This window comes from Lepidothrix coronata, unplaced genomic scaffold (assembly GCF_001604755.1).
Source record: "Lepidothrix coronata isolate B3197 unplaced genomic scaffold, Lepidothrix_coronata-1.0 Scaffold239, whole genome shotgun sequence".
Classification (NCBI taxonomy): Eukaryota; Metazoa; Chordata; class Aves; order Passeriformes; family Pipridae; genus Lepidothrix; species Lepidothrix coronata.
Window position 1 is genome coordinate 426,428 of NW_016690419.1, and position 17,741 is coordinate 444,168.

Genomic DNA, 17,741 nt, shown 5'->3' on the forward strand with positions numbered 1-17,741 from the left:
ATCAGGAGATCTCCCTCCAGGCCTTATGTGTGGATTTGTTCTCACAGCAGTGGAGGAAGAGTTTGTATTCTCTTCCTCACACCACTATTTGTATAGCTACCGCCATTTCAAATTCCATATTGAAAATATTTGGAAATTTAATCTCTGAATCAATTTAAAAAAAAAAAAAAGATTAAAAAAAAGGATTCCACAGGAATTCATGTCCGCACACAACTCAGATGCTTCAGAACAAACATCCTCTGCCAAGGGAAAAATGAAACCCTCTACCCAATCTGTACCTCTTCCATGGCCAGTCCTCAGAGAAAGGGAATTGTAAACGTATTTTAACAAAATCAATTAATTACACTATGAGTTAAAAATTCCTGTTTCCCGATGCCTTCAGGCAGTTTCTTATCTCTGTTGAACAAACAAGGTTAAACATGACAAATATTGTGCCTCCTTGTGAGTAAATGTTGTTTTGTTTACTTTGGGTTTTTTTAAACAACACAGTAAGTCACAGCTCATCATAAAACAGTCTCTCAAGAACACTGGAGAAAAAAAACATTTGTTCTCGGTCCAAAAATGCGTGGAAAAATAAAAGGGTCTGACTAGTATTTGTTTATGAGGGACTGGCCAGACAGCTGAATTAGGAAGGCTCATTCCCTCTGCCATGTTTACATTTGAATCACAAGTGAGCAAACAAAAAAAATCAACTCACTTTCCACCACCAATAGGCAGCATTAAAAGAAACTGTCCTATAAATAATTATTAATTGTATTAAGATATTCAATAATAGAAAATCCTCTGGGGGATTGATTTTGGGGGATTATTTTAGCTCATCCCTACATTTCAAGATGCATCTCTTCAATGGTTTTGGGTTTTGCACAGATTAATTGTTCCTGTTGGCATGGCTAAGTGCCATTCCAAAAAAGGAAATATTGCAATTGTCACCAGCTAGGGGCATCCAAGATCTTGCAGCTACTTAGTTAAGTCCTACATGAAAACCCAACGTGCTGAACTAAAAGGCCACTCACTACTCAGTGTCCTCTAGATCCACTACTCAGAGTTAACCAGTTTTTATAACATCCCTGCTGATAGGAAGCTCGGAGAACCCGTATGTTCCCAGAGCCTACAGGGAAGGCAAGACCTTTAGGACTTCAACCTGCACCTTGAAAAGGTGTAATAAGTTTAAGGACTTCAAAAATATCCGTGGTTTTGAAAACACGGAAGCCAACTTGCTGTTTTCCAGTCAGCAACCACGGTAAAACAACATATTAGCAACGCTGTTTTGGGAGTGTGAGCAACGTGTTAAAATTAACGTTGTGTATCTCTGAGCTACGAGATTGCTCCAGATATTTGCATCAGAAAATATATTCAAGGCGAAGGCTCTCCTCAGACTTCCTCTTGAAGGCCTTGATCTGAAAAAAACTAAACAAGTGTACTAATTTAACCATGGTAATAGTCTAATTACATCCAACAGAATACCGACGTGTTTGAAGCTTACCATGCATTTAATAAGCTTTTACAGTACAAAAGTCTGCCTCAGTAATGGCTCTGAAGCAGGAGCTGTCCCAGTTTAAACCTACTGCGTGTTGGACTCCGGCTCCTGCTGTATTTTGGAGCAGACGATGGACTCACACGGAGCCTGATGGACACAAGAGTGCTGCCTCTCACTGCACGAGCCTTGGCACCTCTCAGAATTGCTCCAGAAATGCACTTAAACTATGATCGCTTCCTGTCCACTCAGCTCACCCAAACAACCCCTCTGCTCCTGCCTTGAACCAGGACTGACACCGGGAGCCTCAAAAAAAGAAACCAAGTGGCTGCAGTTTGTACAAATGAACTGGAGAAGTGGAGCACAGTTATGATTTTATTGTTCCTCACGCTTTACCAGCCTATTTCGTTTTCTTCTGAATGGTTGGCTTTCAATCATGGTCAAAGCGACGCTTATTAATTATTAAAATTAAATTAGGTAGACTTTATTTTGTCGGTTTAATATTTTAATGAGTTAGGGCTGTTCAGCTTCTCTCACAGAAAAGATCCGAATGTTTTCAAGTTCCAAGCTCAGGTCAAAAAAGACATTAGCAGATCGATGGGGAACAAAAACACTGAAGAAAAAAACAGGTGATTTTTTTTTCACCCCTAACCAATACAACTCCAGCCTAACAACTCTACCCTGCAAACTCTGAAACACTGAAGTACGTTCCAATAGTTCTATTAAACTCTGCATGTATAAGATATAATTTTTAAATTGCCCAGCTACTGGCAATATATGATGAGGCAAACAGAATTGCAGGACGTGCTTTTATGAGTATTTAAAATAAACTTATGGCAGATATTGCTTATTTTATATATGTACTAGATGGCTTGCAAACAGTGGATGTTTACCCTGATTGTGCAGAATTACAACTGCAGTCTTCACCAGGAAAGCTGTTTTGCAGGCAGTTTACTGCTTTCTTCCTGCAGTAGGGTATTGACATTTGTAATAGGAATTCTCATAAAAGACATTTTTTTATGTCCACCCCAACGTGTTTACTTTAGTTGATGTGGAAAGACAAAAATATTCTACAAAATTTAAAAGAGCTAAAGACAACAGACAGCCTGAACAACAGATGGCACATTCAGAAGACACTTGTATGTCAGTATTTGAACTCCATGGAGTTTTCATAAAAGTAGAAGCATGCCCTAAGACTTCTAAAAGAAGTTATATATATATATACACACACATACACATATATATATATGTACATATATATAGTCTACCCCTGAAGTCCCCTGTGTACATATTTTTAACCAAATAGATGTAGGTGTGTGCTAGACACAATAATAGATTCCAGTGTTTGGCACATTTGGTCCTTTAACCAACCACTTACCAGAATTTTTATCTTACCTACTTTTGATCTGTATCAATGAGACACTTCAAACTAGAATTACAGTAGCAATTTACAACACAGAGAGGTCTAAACCTCCTTGGCCAAGTAATAGCAAGTTACTCGCTTGGATCACCAACAGAGAAAATGTATTTGTCCAATTAAAAGAAGTGAAGGAGCCCTGCACCACCTACTCAGAAGACCAAACAAAGAGTCACTTCTCTTGCTGACCAGCCAAAGATTGTACTTATTAACTAGGACAATGCCTTAAAATGGTTTGGTTTATAACCTGAAAGACATTTTAAGGATTTAGAAAAATCGCCTGCGGTTGTGACTCCAAACAGCTGATTTCTCTCTCCAGAGAGCTATTTTTTCCACACAAGTTTCAATACTTTTTGAGATTATAAACTGCAAGACAGCAGCCACAGCAAGGAAGATGAATTACGAAGACAGACTACTGTAATTTGGCGTCAATAGCATAAGGCCTAAAAAAAAATAACACAGTAAGTGCATTAAAAGTTCAGGAGATCCATGGGCAAAACAAAGTGCTTGTAGCAAACAAAGTTCTATAAAATGCTACTGCTGAAAACAACAGCCTTGGGGAAAGCTTCAAAGTCACCAAGTATGAACCCTGACAAGAACTGGCCAACCAATCAGGCCAATATCAATGGATTAAAACACCAAGACACACATAAAAATGCAGAAAGAGCCTTAGAAATTTGTAACATCATAGCACAGTACTGACCCACAGGGTAATTTTTGACTTTCTTGTTCAAAAAACACCTGCCACATAAAGACCAGACAGCAGCTGCTTCACTTGGTACACCAACAAAATGCCCCTTCCAAAGAGATGCCACAGAGCCTTCCAACAGCAGATTAACTATTGCAACGAGACTGTGCATATCTGAGGGATATTTCAGACAGTACAAACTGCAGTGGGAGAGGACAAAGTCTTATCCAACAGCCCAAATACCACCAATTTCTTTTAACCATACATCTTCTGGAGTAACTTTGAGTTTTTGAGGCTGTTCTTCCACAAGTGCTAAGCCCGTTTCCCATCAATTCATTGCTCACATTTATCTTCCTGATAAAGAGCAGCAGATTACAACTGGGTAAGGGGCCCTACCCAAACAGTTACCCCATGGGGGAGCACAGACACTGGGTACTGTGCAAAGCTGGGCTATCAGATACCCAGAACTATATGTAAATACACATCCCTTTATTTCCCACCACTGTCTCACTAAAGGTTCATTCACAGGCATTTTGTTCGTATTTTATTTAATTAAAAAAGTTTTACAGTAACCTGTTTCCACAGCTAACCTAAATCCAGCCTTTCCTTTGTTCCCTCTTGTGCTCTTCACTCTGAGCTCAGGTTTTCCCAAAATGTCTTCCCTTGAGGAACAGAACTGTGGCCTTCCCACCCTCACTTCACATCTTTATCCCTCAGCCACTTCTCTCCACTGCCCAAATAAGCCCATCTCAAAGCCCTGCACTCAGTGGGCACTACAGCTATTTATGCCTTGGAGAAAGGCCATGCCTAGAAACCAAGCAATAGAAACAGTTATTCCCTCTTATCTACCAAAAAGTAACTCTCTGATGTTCTCCACGGAGAAAGACTTGTATAGAAGGACAAAGCTTTGTTCTTCATGTCCCCTACCAGGTGAGAAAAGGTTTGTAACTCTTTTTTCCTGTTACCTTGTGGGAGTTTTGACGCAAAACTTCACAAAGCTTTAAATTACTAACTCTGTGTGAAACAGGACACAGAGAGAGGACAAAAACGTAAGGATCACCTGCAGGGACAATCAGTCAGGGAAAATGTTTTTCAGTGACCTCTCCTGAAGAGCAGAGCAGAAAAAGATGAGTTTCAGGTGAATGGTAGGTCACTCCAGAAGGGGTCAGTAGCCAAAAGGTCCAAGGAGCTTCCTCCCTTGAAACCTAATCAGCTCCAGGTTTGAAGATACACCATATAAAATCATCCTGAAAGCACAACTTCACCATTTGACTAGAACCAGCACTTTCCTACTTGCTGTGAAATTCTACTGTAGCACATATCTTCATTTCTAGACAGAGTGTGGTGGCAGAACTCTGAAAGAGAATCAAAGCTTAACAAATGTAAGTTTTTCACGGCAGCAATTCTACCCTGTACAAGGAGAGGCTGTTTTCAGGTTCTCACTTTACAAGGAAGCAGTGATTTTAGAAAGTTTGGAGAACGGATGAAGAGGCAATGAAATGAATACTTTAAAGCAAAATAGGAAAATATGTCTGAGCTAGAGCAGCTCAAAATTCCTGATTTTTAGCTTCACAAATTGCTGTTTCCCCCAGTCTTATCCTAGGATGGAAGACACCAAGAGGATATTAAAAGTCCATGTGCTTACTGAAACGTCTAAAAACATACTCTACTTTGTATTAATAAATATTTTCATCAAGTCTGAAAGTTTATTTGCAGTGAAAGGGACCGATCCTCTGAAACAATAAACATCTGATCTTCCCATGAAAGCGACTGACTTGTACTCCAGTGCCTCAGAACTCTCACTCTGAACCATACGATCACCCTCTATCACAACCCAGCAGTATCTTTAGCTCCTATAAATTAAAAATAGCCTGAACAGAAATAAAAGTCTTGATGTCTGCACCTATACTATTTACTTCTTAGTGAAGGACTTCATTTTGCCGCCCACAGAGCCAACATCTTCCTTTTTAACTCAGCAGAAACTTTGCCAATTACACTACTCACTGCCCACACATAAATTTTTTGGCCGCTAATGTTTTCACCAGTAAATAAATCAATCAGGAATATGGAGAATACAGGGCTGCTTTTTGGCCACAAGAAAGTAAAAAAATAAAAATAATAAAATGCTGCTGGAGCAGAACCCATTATGAACTGCAAGACAATATACAGTCCAAAAGTTACATCAGAGTATTCTCAGTTCTGCCAAATGCATCTTTACTGAGATTGTTCAGTGAAAAGAAGGTGATGTATCAAGCAATTATTTGAAGTGTACCAAATATTTCTACAGTAGGTCTTGGTTTTGCAACTGTAACAGTAAAATATTACACACATATTGCCATCTCATGGATACTACAACACTCGTTTAAAATTCCAAGAACCCTGACAGAAAAAATATGCAGAATCCACAGCAAGTAAAATCGTAAAGATTCACAACGTGAAAGCAGGAATTCACATTTGAAACAGTCCAAAAATCTGCCTCAGATTCTCTCGTAGTAGTTACTATTTTTATGACTTGGCTCAGACTTGCTTTAATCTCTTTATTTAGGGAGAAACTGCAAGCTTGCCAACTCTAGCAAACGTTAAGTACTTTAGTAAATTCCCCATCAATATAGGTCGTGCATTCGAGGGAACAAGGATGTGGTAAGTTCTGCTCCATCTCCTCCAAAGGGGATTTCGGAGTAAGGCAGCGATGGGAGAGAGAGATAAACAACGTGGCTAAGCCCCTCTTTCAGCTCCATCCTCCTCTCCAGACATCTGTCCACACTTTGTGGTGCCGTGATTGAGATGTTACGTGATGCAGCTCGCCCAGCCTGCTGTTATCCTACATCCCTTTTATCTGAGCAAGCAGGAGAGCACATGTATTGCCAATGCTATTGCGTCGTCACTCTTCCATTAAAGTTCAGTAACAGCACGAAGCGAGTCCAAGCAAGTCAGCAAAACCATCGGAAACCCAATAGATGTCAAGATATCTAAGTATGGAGGATGAATACAGAAACAGTTCGAGCAGCCTGTGCACACTTTCCAGAGCATCTAGCCGAACTGCCTAAAGCCACCGAGTCCTGTCAAACCCCGAGGTTTGCTTTCAAAAAAACTTGGCAGCCAACAAACAGAAACCTGTATCGTTTCTGAAGCTGTGCTCGAACAAACGCTTCTCTCTACCCAAGGGGCTCGGACAAGCAAGTAAACAAGTTTCGGGTCCTTCCTGCACTTCCCCGGGCAGGACCTCCGGCTGTCCCCGCACCGGGGGGACACGGCGGGGAGTCACGGAGGGGGACACGGCACGGAGCCCCCCCCCGAGGGATGCCCTCCGCTGAGCAGCGGCCGCCTCTCCCCGACCTCCCCCGGGCTGCGGAGCCCCAGCCCTGCAGCTCCCCGCCCAGAAGGGTCCCCGGGCTCTCCCTCCGCAGGCAGCCCCACCCCGGCGGCTCTGCGGGGACACCCCGCACCTGCCCCGGGGAGGCGGCGGGCGGGAGCGCAGCGCAAAGCACCGCGTCCCCGCGGCGGCAGAGCCCGGGCGGGCGGCCCCCGGCTCCCGCTAGCCCGAGCCGCCGCTGTGAGCAGGAGGAGGAGGAGGAGGGAAGGGAGAGGCAAGGGAAGAAGGCCATTACCAGAGTTTTGTTCCCGTTCTTGCTGAGGGGGCCGCGGAAAACTCCCTTGATGTTGCGAAAGTGCCCGTTGCTGAGGTGCGCGGAGCTGATGACAATGTAGTAGCACTCCATGGGGCCGGGGCCGCCTCCTCAGGCCGGGCTCGGCGGGGCCGGGCGGGGAGGGCCGGGGCCGGCGCTGCCGGGGCCGGCGGCGGGGCGGGGGGTGCGGCCCCTCAGGCGCGGCGCGGCCGCGGGAGGAGGAGGAGGAGGAGGAGGAGGATGCGCGGCGGGGCGGCCGCGGCGGAGCCGAGCGAGCTGCCGCCGCCGCTGGCAGGCATAGTGCTATTATAGCGAGCAGCCTTGCCGGTCGGCTGCACTGAGCCAATGGCAGGGAGCCACTGGGCTGGTACCGAGCGCTGTCAGAGGAGGACATCTGTCACACGCCGCCTCCACCGCCACCCACCGCCCCACGCCCCGCTGCCCCCGCCGCGGACGGGCCGGCGGCAGGTAAAGGGGGACGGGCGGGGCGAGAGGGCAGAGCCGGCACCCCAACCCAGCGAGCTGCGAAGGTGGGGTGTGCCCTCCTTTTTCCGGGGGTGGGGACGACGACGAGTGTGGTTTTCCTCCGGGATTGGGGAGGAGGGGGGACGTGCAGAGATGCCGGGGGTGCGACGCCCCCAGCCCAGCGGTCCTGCCCCTCGAATCCCCCCCTCCTCCGAGCAGCCCCCGCGCCCGTTTTTTTTTTTAATTCCATATTTCTCTACCACCTAACTCACAGGCACTTCCACCTGCCCGGGGCGGAGCAGCCCCCTCGGTCCCCGGGACCGATGGATCGTCGCCTCCGCCCGCCGCTCTCGGCTCCAGCGGCCCGTGACGGCGTAATTGGGTGAAATCGGTCACTTCTCATCCCCGCTCGGGCTAAGCTCCATCCCGCCCTTTGCTGGGCTGCGGCGGCCGCAGCCCATCCCCAGCGCATCCCGCCCGACGAAGCTGCAGGATCAGAAGCGGGCTGGCAAAACTTCTGGGTCACGGCATCGGGAAGCGCCGGGGCGGCATCCCCCCCTTCCCGGGGCGTCCTTATCCCTCCCTCCTGGGGTGCCGCATCCCCCCCGGGCCGCCCGCGTCCTCCCCCGCGGTTACTCACGGCTCTCCCGGCCCGGGGCCGCCGGCGGAGGCGGCTCTGCCCGCCCGGCCTCGCAGGGCCTGGGCGGCTGCAGGGGAAAGGAGACCCACCATGGTTTCTTGCAGGCTCTGGCGCTGCCTCTGCGATCCTCACCCTCAGCCTTAACGCCCGTATAAACGTACTCGCTCCGTTCTATAAAGCCCCCAGCAAACTGTGGATTAAAAACCATTAGGTACATCGGCATGAGGCAGCTGTAGCATACCCGTGCTCCTGCACCAGCACAAGGGCTTCTTTTTGCAGCTCACAAATTGGAGCTCGCTGCCAGGAACAGAATTTGTCACAGTATAAGACGTGCTCAAGAAAGAAAGATGCTCAAGTGTGGTTTGTTGTTTCTGGTGTTTGTTTTTCTGGTGTTTTTTTTTTTCCCCATAACGTATCTATGATTTGCAGCTTTATCATGTAAGGCATGAAACACTCTTATAGCTGCCTCATCTTCCAACATGCTTTACCCTTTATTCTGGGTTGTAAAAATCAAGATTGATGGGGTGAAATTCCAGTGCCAAAAGAGGGAACACCTTAGAAAAGAAGCCCAGAACCATGATGTAACATCTGACAATGTTACATCTTTTAGTCAGCATTTACTCCTGGCAACATAAAACCACCATCCTGTCATCCTGCCCTCCAAAATAAAGGAGCTGCTGCCAGAAAATTTGGGATGGGGGACGCACACAAACACTTTCGTGGCAAAAATTACTCTCTCCTGATGAAGCAAAGACCAGGTTTTTGAGAGGTGCCTTCTTCTGATAAGCATTTTCTATCATTACTTCCCTTTGTACACAGTGAATTGTAAATTTTGACAGCTGTCACTCATCCATCAGCATTTCCAGTACTTAGGAAGGAATTACAGGAATGGCAAAAGTGGTAAGTTTTGACAGCTAAGACACAGGTGAGAGATCAGAATTTGCTGCTCTTGTTACAGCCAAAAAAGGTGTCATAATGTACACGCACAGTAATACTATTTTTCTGGTTATGAGCGTGTATTGGTACATCTAGAAATAACCAGTTATTTCTAGATAACAAGTTCATTACCATGCAAAAATGAAGTCAATATTATAAAAAAATCTGATAAATTTAACAACACAGCACACTTAAGGCCTGGTTCCTATTTCAGACAGGATCACAGGGATTGTTCTCTCTCAAAAAATGTCAGAATTTAAGGCAGCATAGACTAACGAAAAGACATGAAATTATTATGCATGAAATATTATTATGCAAGAAATAAAATTAGGCAACGCTTTTCTGTGAATAAATATATTCCAACTTGGACTAGAAACATTTTTTCCACCTTCTAAATGTAACATTACTGATACGTGAGGACCCTTCTGCCTGGGAGTGAGACTCCACACATACACTTTTCGAAGAACTGGAACCTTTTTCTCTCAAATCCTTGCACTGACACACTGCTGACATGTTTTGTCACAGCTGCCACAGCCATGCCCGGGCCCTTTCAGGGTTGTAGATACAGAGATAGAGAGACCTGCTGGCTGGCCTTTCAGAGGTGTGCAGGTGTGCACTGCTTGCATGCTCTTTTTAGAGTCCAAGAACTTGGGAACATGTTATTGTAGCAACAGAGAAATTATCTACTCCTGTAGCTCAAGTTTTAAAGGCTCAACCTGCTTTGTAACAAACAGGAGTGACTGAAACAGCTTTAAAAGCTGTTAAAGCTTCTGCTAATGAAGATTATTGGCCTCCTCTATTAAGGGAGGAAAAAAACCAACAACTAAAGACCACTTGATTCCTCCAAAGCACTCAATAAACAAATGACTAGCAGTACTAAATAGCACCTAAGGTGCAAAATATACATTTTCTACTCCTACCTCTTTATTATTATTTTTTTTGCTGATCTTCTCTGATACTTTGCTATCTTAATCCTTCACTGAAGTTTTTCTGCCTCATTCTGTTTCTCTGTTGTGATCACACAGGCTCAAGATACTGCTTCCTTCCCAAACCTTTTATTTGTAATAAATTGCTAATTTCATCAATCCCTAAACCCCATGGATCCTACATACCATTAGTCCTACCTATTTCAGTCTTTGTCCTGTTCCTCTGGGTAAACATCTGGAGTTTCAATCGTGTGTATTACTATTTATTCGCATCTCTGCCAAATAATAATAATAACAACCAGTGCTGCTTATTTACTCCTTCTCATGTTCTCCTTGATACTTTTTATTTGGAAGAAACCTCCCAGAAGTTGTTCCTGTATAAAACTGCAAATACTAACTCAAGAAACAGGCTATGGATTTGAGACACTTTCTGGAAAACTTCTGAACTGGAAGCCAGTGAACAAATTACACTAATTCACATATATTGTGCTGTTTTTCTGCTTCTGACAATACTCAGTATTCCACATTCTAATATGTAATATTAGTCGTTCAAGAAATAGCCCTGGCATAACCCAGAAAAAAATACTCTACTGTATAAACAAACCCCTTTTGCTTAACAGTCTTTAAAGCGTGGCACAAAGTATGTGTTACCAAGCAAACATATCTTGAGAAATCATTCACACTCTACTGAGACATTTCCATCAAGGATAGAAAAGAGTATCTGTGCTCTAAGTCACAAAAAACTCAATTAAGCCCCCACAGCAATTCTTATTGAATTCAACAAAATTCAGTTTATCCTGAGAATATCTCCCTTAAGAAATCTGCTGTCTGAGACACACCTTTGTACCATCTCCTGCCCTTTTAGTCTCCTTGTATCGCTCTTTTTTTCCCCTTTTCACTTAGCCTTGGATGTTTTTCCCTATTTCTGATGTCTGTCACCCTTGCATTAAGGGGAAGGAAAACCAGGAGTGTCCTACCTACCTTTGAAAGGCCATTATGGTGTAATACACATTATACACTGTATTACAACTGCATTCATTCATCAGCTACGGGGGTGGCACAGCTAGAAAAAGGGGAAACTGGGACAGCCTGGTAGCCTGGTTCCTCAGCACATCCCTCCCTGCATGTGAAGTGGATCAGAGTGGGTTCCCTGTTTCAACACTTGAGCTGAGTGGAGCGCTGGTATCACAAAGCTGAGGGAAGGCAGTAGTGACAAAGCCCTGCAGCACGCAGTCAAATCGTGGGCTGTAGCCTGCAGCCCTCCAAAGTTTGTCACAGGAAGAGGACTGCCAAGCCTTAAACCGGTGTTCCTGCTCCATCTCAAAAGCAGCAACAAAGATTCATTAAAACATACAGTGTTTTTTTTTCCTCAGCTTTGGTCATGCAGCGTTCCAAAGCACGTAATTTTAGATCACAGCTCGTTCAGAACAGCTCCGGGAAGAAACTGTCCAGCAAGAATTACCCCCTCCCTCTTTTCACATGTCCACCTAGCACCTATATCGAGCACCACATTCCTGTGTTAAGAAATGCAAACACTTTTCTGCCACTTCTCTTTCAGATTACCAAACTACCACTGTCTGATTTAGGATACTATTGGGAAAAACTTCCTGTTGTTACTGAATCAACTGTATCTACTTTTCTTAATGTTCCTGCTGCGTAATTTCCCCAACAACTCATGCACACCGCGTTTCCTTTTTCTGCCCTAGTCCCTTCCTAACAAAAAACCAAAACAACCAAAAATTTCAAATAAATTCACAAATGACACACTGAATATGAGGCGACATCAACAAGTCACTGATGTACCACAAAGCATTAGCTAGCATGAGACTTAAAAAGGCCAGAAAACACCTGATGATCCAGCCAAGGCAAAAGAACCCTCTGCAAAAGCAACTCTTGCCCCTTTTAAACACTGAAAATGCAATACATTCTGCTGTTTTAAACACTGCCTCAGGAGCTTCTATCACATAGAATGGCTCTACATGGAAAGAAAATGGAGCCAGCAACTGGTGAGTGAATCTCGAGAACTGTCTGTGATGGAATTATAGTTTTCCAGTATCCATTCAAACCCAACATCCAAGTCAAAACCAAACAGAATAAATGAAATTATGAAAAATCATAAGAAAAAAATTGGGTGTTATGATCTCATCAAAGACAATGACTCCATCTCTAGTGGAAGGTGTCCCTGCCTGGAGGGGGGGTGTATCTTTAAATGGTCTTTTTTAGGTGGTCTTTAAGGTCCCTTCCAACCCAAGCCATTCCAAGATTTTTCACAACTGACTGCTGTAGAAAATCCTCCTCAGCTTCACTTCTCTAACAATGTAGCAAAACGGTACAAGGAACAATCTTTCAGTGACAACACCAAAAAAAAACCTCAGTAAAAAAAAATAAAAATATGCCCTTTCATATATCAAAAAGCAGAAAGACCACAGAATGGGTGTGCTTGCACAGAGCCACCAGCCAAAGCTCCCTAAAACCCAGGAGACAAGTTACATAGCTAGCACTGCATTAAAGCCAACAACACCTTAACTCCATAAACAATATCCGAAGAGATTTCAAGCAGCCATTCAGTGTCTGGTACTTTTCTGGAAAGGGAGCTGACCACATAATGAGCACCAGCTTTCCATTTCTACCAGTTAAATTTTTCTACTTAATTTTATCTCATCAAAACTTGCTTTGTTAAAGCATATAACACTCAAAGATCCTTAAAAAATGAAAGGCTTTTAATAAAGTAAATGAGGCATTAAGAGAAAAGCTGATAAACAAAAGCAAATGCCGGAATAAATGGGAAAACAGCACATTTTGAGATCCACGATAGCAGATGAATTGTGGCCCTTTATGAGAAATAGATTATTTTCCTTGTCCACAGAACTTTTTTGAGAGTTAAAAGATCTGGAGTCTAAAGAATTGATTAAAAGTCTTCCACAGTCAATAAGACACTTCACCTTCAGTGAGCTTGGGCTCATTTACTGAAGCAGAAGTCCTGAAGTTCATACCAGGACTTGGCGTTAGCTCCAAGCTCTTCCACTGAGTGGTGGTAATGAGATGGAGAAGTTCAGGAGAGCTGGTAGCAGAACTCAGACCACCACCAGTATTCACTCATTCACGTTTTAATTAATTCCATCTCTCCCTCTGTACACACAGGTATTTCTGTGTGTGTGGGAACACTTATACCCACCCTGTGTGTACGTGTGCCACACCAGAAATCCAGTGTCACGTTAATGAAAGAAGGAATAGAATAGTTTCTGAAAATCTTTCAAGGGATGAAAAAAAATTAGAGACCCACTGGAGGAAAAAAAGCCTCCAGTGATTACTATTTTAATATATTTCATTGAGTTCAATGTACAACATGCTATGATGTCCTCCTTTTTCATGTGATCTCTAATAGTCACAGAAAAGAATGGAAATTAAATTAAAAATGATGTGTTTACTTTACCAACGTTACACATTTCAGTGAGACCCATTTTTCAGAATGGGAATATTTGGCATCATCTGAAAATCAACCCCCTTTACAATATTTATGGCTATGACCTCCCAGTTTAAGACGCCATAAATCACATCAGACATTAACTGGTTCACATTCACAGGGCACTTGTTCTAACAGTACCAAAACACGGCAGAATATTAAGCACACAATGGGAAGGATATTTCCAATATTGTGGAATACAAGGCTTTGCCATGTACAGTTTAGATGGCACTACTTGCACCACAGCTTATGTAGGAACGGGTAATAATTATACACGTGGGTGATCACAGAGTTTGTTCAGACTTCCAGCAGCAGTGACACTGGTGATGACAGTGACTGGTGACCAGTGACAGGACCTGAGGAAATGGCACGGACCTGTGCCAGGGGAGGTTCAGGCTGGCTATTAGGAAAAGGTTCTTCACCCACAGGGTGGTCAGGCACTGGAACAGGCTCCCCGGGGCAGCGGCCACAGTGCCAAGCCTGGCAGAGTTCAAGAGGCATTTGGACAACACTCTCATGGGCAGGGTGGGGTTCTTGGGGCTGTTGTATGCAGGGGCCAGGAGCTGGACTTTGATGATCCCAGTGTGTCCCTTCCAGCTCAGGGTACTCTGACACAACTTAGGCAGTCCCAGCTTTACTTCGTGGCTCTGGGGTGTTAGAGGACACACCACACAACCACATCAACAACATCATAAGACTTGCTTTGGAAAATGAAACAAGATGCAGAGGCTGTCAGAGCCTCATGTTTACATTGGTTTACTGTTCTGCACCCAAGCTTTGCCTCCTGATTTTATCTCAGTAGACTTCTATGGTTAATTTATCTTTTTTACAGTACACCTTAAAATGGCTATAGAACTCCTTGCAGGAATATGTACGAGCTACACAATAAGAATTTTAAAAATCACACAATTTTTATGACTTATGATTTAAATACTGGTAGATTCAGGTACTACAGTAATAGTCTTAAGGTACTTTTTATGGTCCTCCTGAATGATGCTTGACACTATCACTGTCTGAAAGGCCCTGTCTATTCATTAGAACAATTATTTTTTTCTCTGAATAACTAATGACTTACCAATGTGTCTGCTGTAGCGAAAGAATACAATTACAAATAGGCACATTAAAATACTATCAAAAGAATTTAATCCAACTTTCAAAATATTAATAACTTGTGTGCTTAATTAAAGATAACCATATCAAAATAGCCTTGAGTACATTATAGATTACTGGGCTGAAAACAGATCATTAGAAGGAATAAAGTCAGTATTGCTCTAAAAATAGGGAGGATTTCCAAAGCCCAGCATATCTGTTTTGGCATTTTGACAATTAAAAAATGTCTACATAATTCATTTAATTAAGTAAAAACTTACTCATTAGCTCAAGCTATGTAAATCATGCTGAGTTTCACCAAATGTACGTTTCTTTGAGTATCTGTAAAACCTGTGTAATCAGAAGACAAGGCAAAATACTGTTAATAGCAATATCAAGACAACTGCCATGGGTAAGCTACACTTTGGCAGCAACATGAGCAGTTGTTTCTTCATCCAGTTTTTGAGTTGCCTTGGAGTTATATTGCTCTTGTATCGCTTAACTCTGAATTAAAAATCCTTGTCTCCAAGATGGGACGATGAAGTACCATTGCTATCAATGGCTACACGTTAATTTAATTAAAATTCTGACCTAATTTATTTATTATTCGAGTGCAAAAAGGTACCTCCAAGATTTTTCTGCTCTACAGCTATGTTCACGTGGCCCTGCAGATCAACAATTCTTTGTGATGATTACATGGATAGGGTCATCAAAAATAAACCTCTAGTTTTAAAAGACCAGCTTCCACTTTTTTGTTTGCATAATCATGACACAATGTATGCATGCACATATATTTATACATAGTTAGTTAGGAGCTTAATTTTTTACTTTCATTATTGCTATGTACACTCCAATGTCACTTGACATACTTCTGTAAATGCATTTTCTCCATGCAAACCTGAATTCAATACAGGATACCCATTATGTAGACCTACACTAAAAATAATGCATATTTGCTTTTACAGAATTTCAATACTGACACCTCCTAAATATATAAAATTACCCTTGAACTAACCTTAACACAGGCATTCCCACTAGAACCAATGATCCTAATGCATTTGAAATGCATGAAGAGGAAAAGAAAGTGTAAAATGTTTTAAAAGTCAAACCAAAACTCAACTATTCCTTGGGAACCAACGTGCTGCAGTCTTTACAGGAAAATGCATTTACTGTAAAACAAAAATATCAAAACCAAACAAAACATGCAGAAAGAAAAAAAATCTGTACTCAATTTCTCACCACTCTGGAAGAAATCAGTTTATGTTTAAACTTGCTGATCTTGAGTTAGTTTGAAAACAAGAAAGCGAAAACAACAAAACCCCCAACTAAACAAATAACCAACCCACCCCTTAAAACTACTTGTTTTGAAGCGGCTCTTGGAATTTTTTCCTCATGTTTATTAAGCCTGAGCCTGGTAGACTCAGCCACTGCCAGGATGTCCCTCATGATGCCTAAACTTGCCACTTTTAAATGTGTTCACTGCTCCACTTCTGCCACCTGGAAATCCCCATCAGTTATGTGACCTAACACCAAAATAAAATAATCTTCAATCTTTCCTTTGCCTTTTTACAAATACTCCTGCATTACTGCAAGACAATGAAGTCCCTGTAGCTTCTGCTGGTGAAGCTTTATTGTCATTACTTTAATGCCCAAACATAAATTGTTTCCTTGAGGTTCCTAGTTATTTTTGTACATCTTCTCTAAATTCCCTCTGCTCACTTTCCAGAGCAAATAATTCTCTTATAGAAGTATGTTTATATCCAAATGACCAGAAGTGTAATCTATTTGCAGAGCAGATTATATTTCAAGATCAACCCTTAAAGGGAGCAATTTAAGTTTCTTTACTGAATATTCATCTCCATTATGTCCTCCACATTATTTTCAGAAAGCAAACCATGGATTAGGTTTGTAATAACACCGTAAAGGTTGAAAAGCAGGAGCTGTAACAAAACTGTCTCACTGAGGGACTTGGAGAATAAAAGTAACATCAGGGAACGCTGATGCAAAATGAGATGGAATATAAAGATGCAGGGCACATGTCTACCCCTACACCACTGCTCCTTGATGTTCTCCTTCATCTTCCTCACTCTATACTTGTGGAGGTTCTCTGGTGCACCTGACACTGGCACTCCAGGTTGCCCCTACACTCTCCCTTGGTGGCTGCCAGGCCTGTCCTGTCTTTCTTGGCAGTACCACAGAGCCCTCACACATCCACAATTGGCTTTTCTCGTTGCTTCATTTTCAGTACAGTCAATTCTTTGACTCTGTAACTGATGCTTCATTTTGCAAAGCATGTTTTCTTATCATTTCTCGTCTGCAGTTTATTCACCCTTCACATGAGGAACTAATGAGAAAGCCGAGAGAAAACCAAACACTATTTGTATTAATTTATTAGCAGGAAGCCAATTTTTGCTCAATATTGCAACCATGTATTTGGGATTTAACAGAACATTCCTCAAACTGAAGGCCAGCAGCGAAGTAAGTGGATTTTGGACAAAGCATTTTCTGCCCTCGTGAAAACAGTAGCAGGAAACAAACTCCAGTGGTCAAAAATTGGATCATAAAGATGAAAAACCATATGTGTTTCTGGTCTTTAAATTGCTACTCTACAGAGTGATAAGAGACATCATGTAGAACCTTATCAGGATTTAATTTCCTAACAGAAATGAGAAAGGAATGTGCAAACCCCCTCTTACATGATCTAACATTAGATTGCTGCACACGATAAAAATTTCTTAACAGGCGTATACCTAAGGAAGATAACATTCCATCTCTTCTTCCTGGAGATGCTTTCTAAATACAAATCCTTTTAAAAATAGCATATTTCTGGCTTGCTGTGCACGACTGTCTTCTTGAGGAAATGTTTTCTAGCAAAAACCTGCTCACAGTTACTGTATTTCTCAGTGCTTCTGTAATAATACCTCGTAAAATGCTCTTTAGTGCATGAGGTTTATGAATGAAGCCTGTCAAACTACACGCAGCACAAAAACATGACTGTTAAATTGCTTTGAAGTTTA

The 17,741-nt window shown here is 42.6% G+C and overlaps 1 protein-coding gene across 1 annotated transcript in view; it reads right to left on the bottom strand.

The window, feature by feature from the left end:
- ZNF804A (zinc finger protein 804A) overlaps nt 1-7,301 on the bottom strand; it is a 152,556-nt gene extending 145,255 nt beyond the window's left edge. Inside the window, exon 1 of the mRNA XM_017834770.1 lies at nt 7,188-7,301. Within this exon, the coding sequence (XP_017690259.1) occupies nt 7,188-7,298 (111 nt within the window). The 5' untranslated portion in view covers nt 7,299-7,301. The remainder of the gene's footprint in view (nt 1-7,187) is intronic.
- Nucleotides 7,302-17,741: the final 10,440 nt, after the last annotated feature.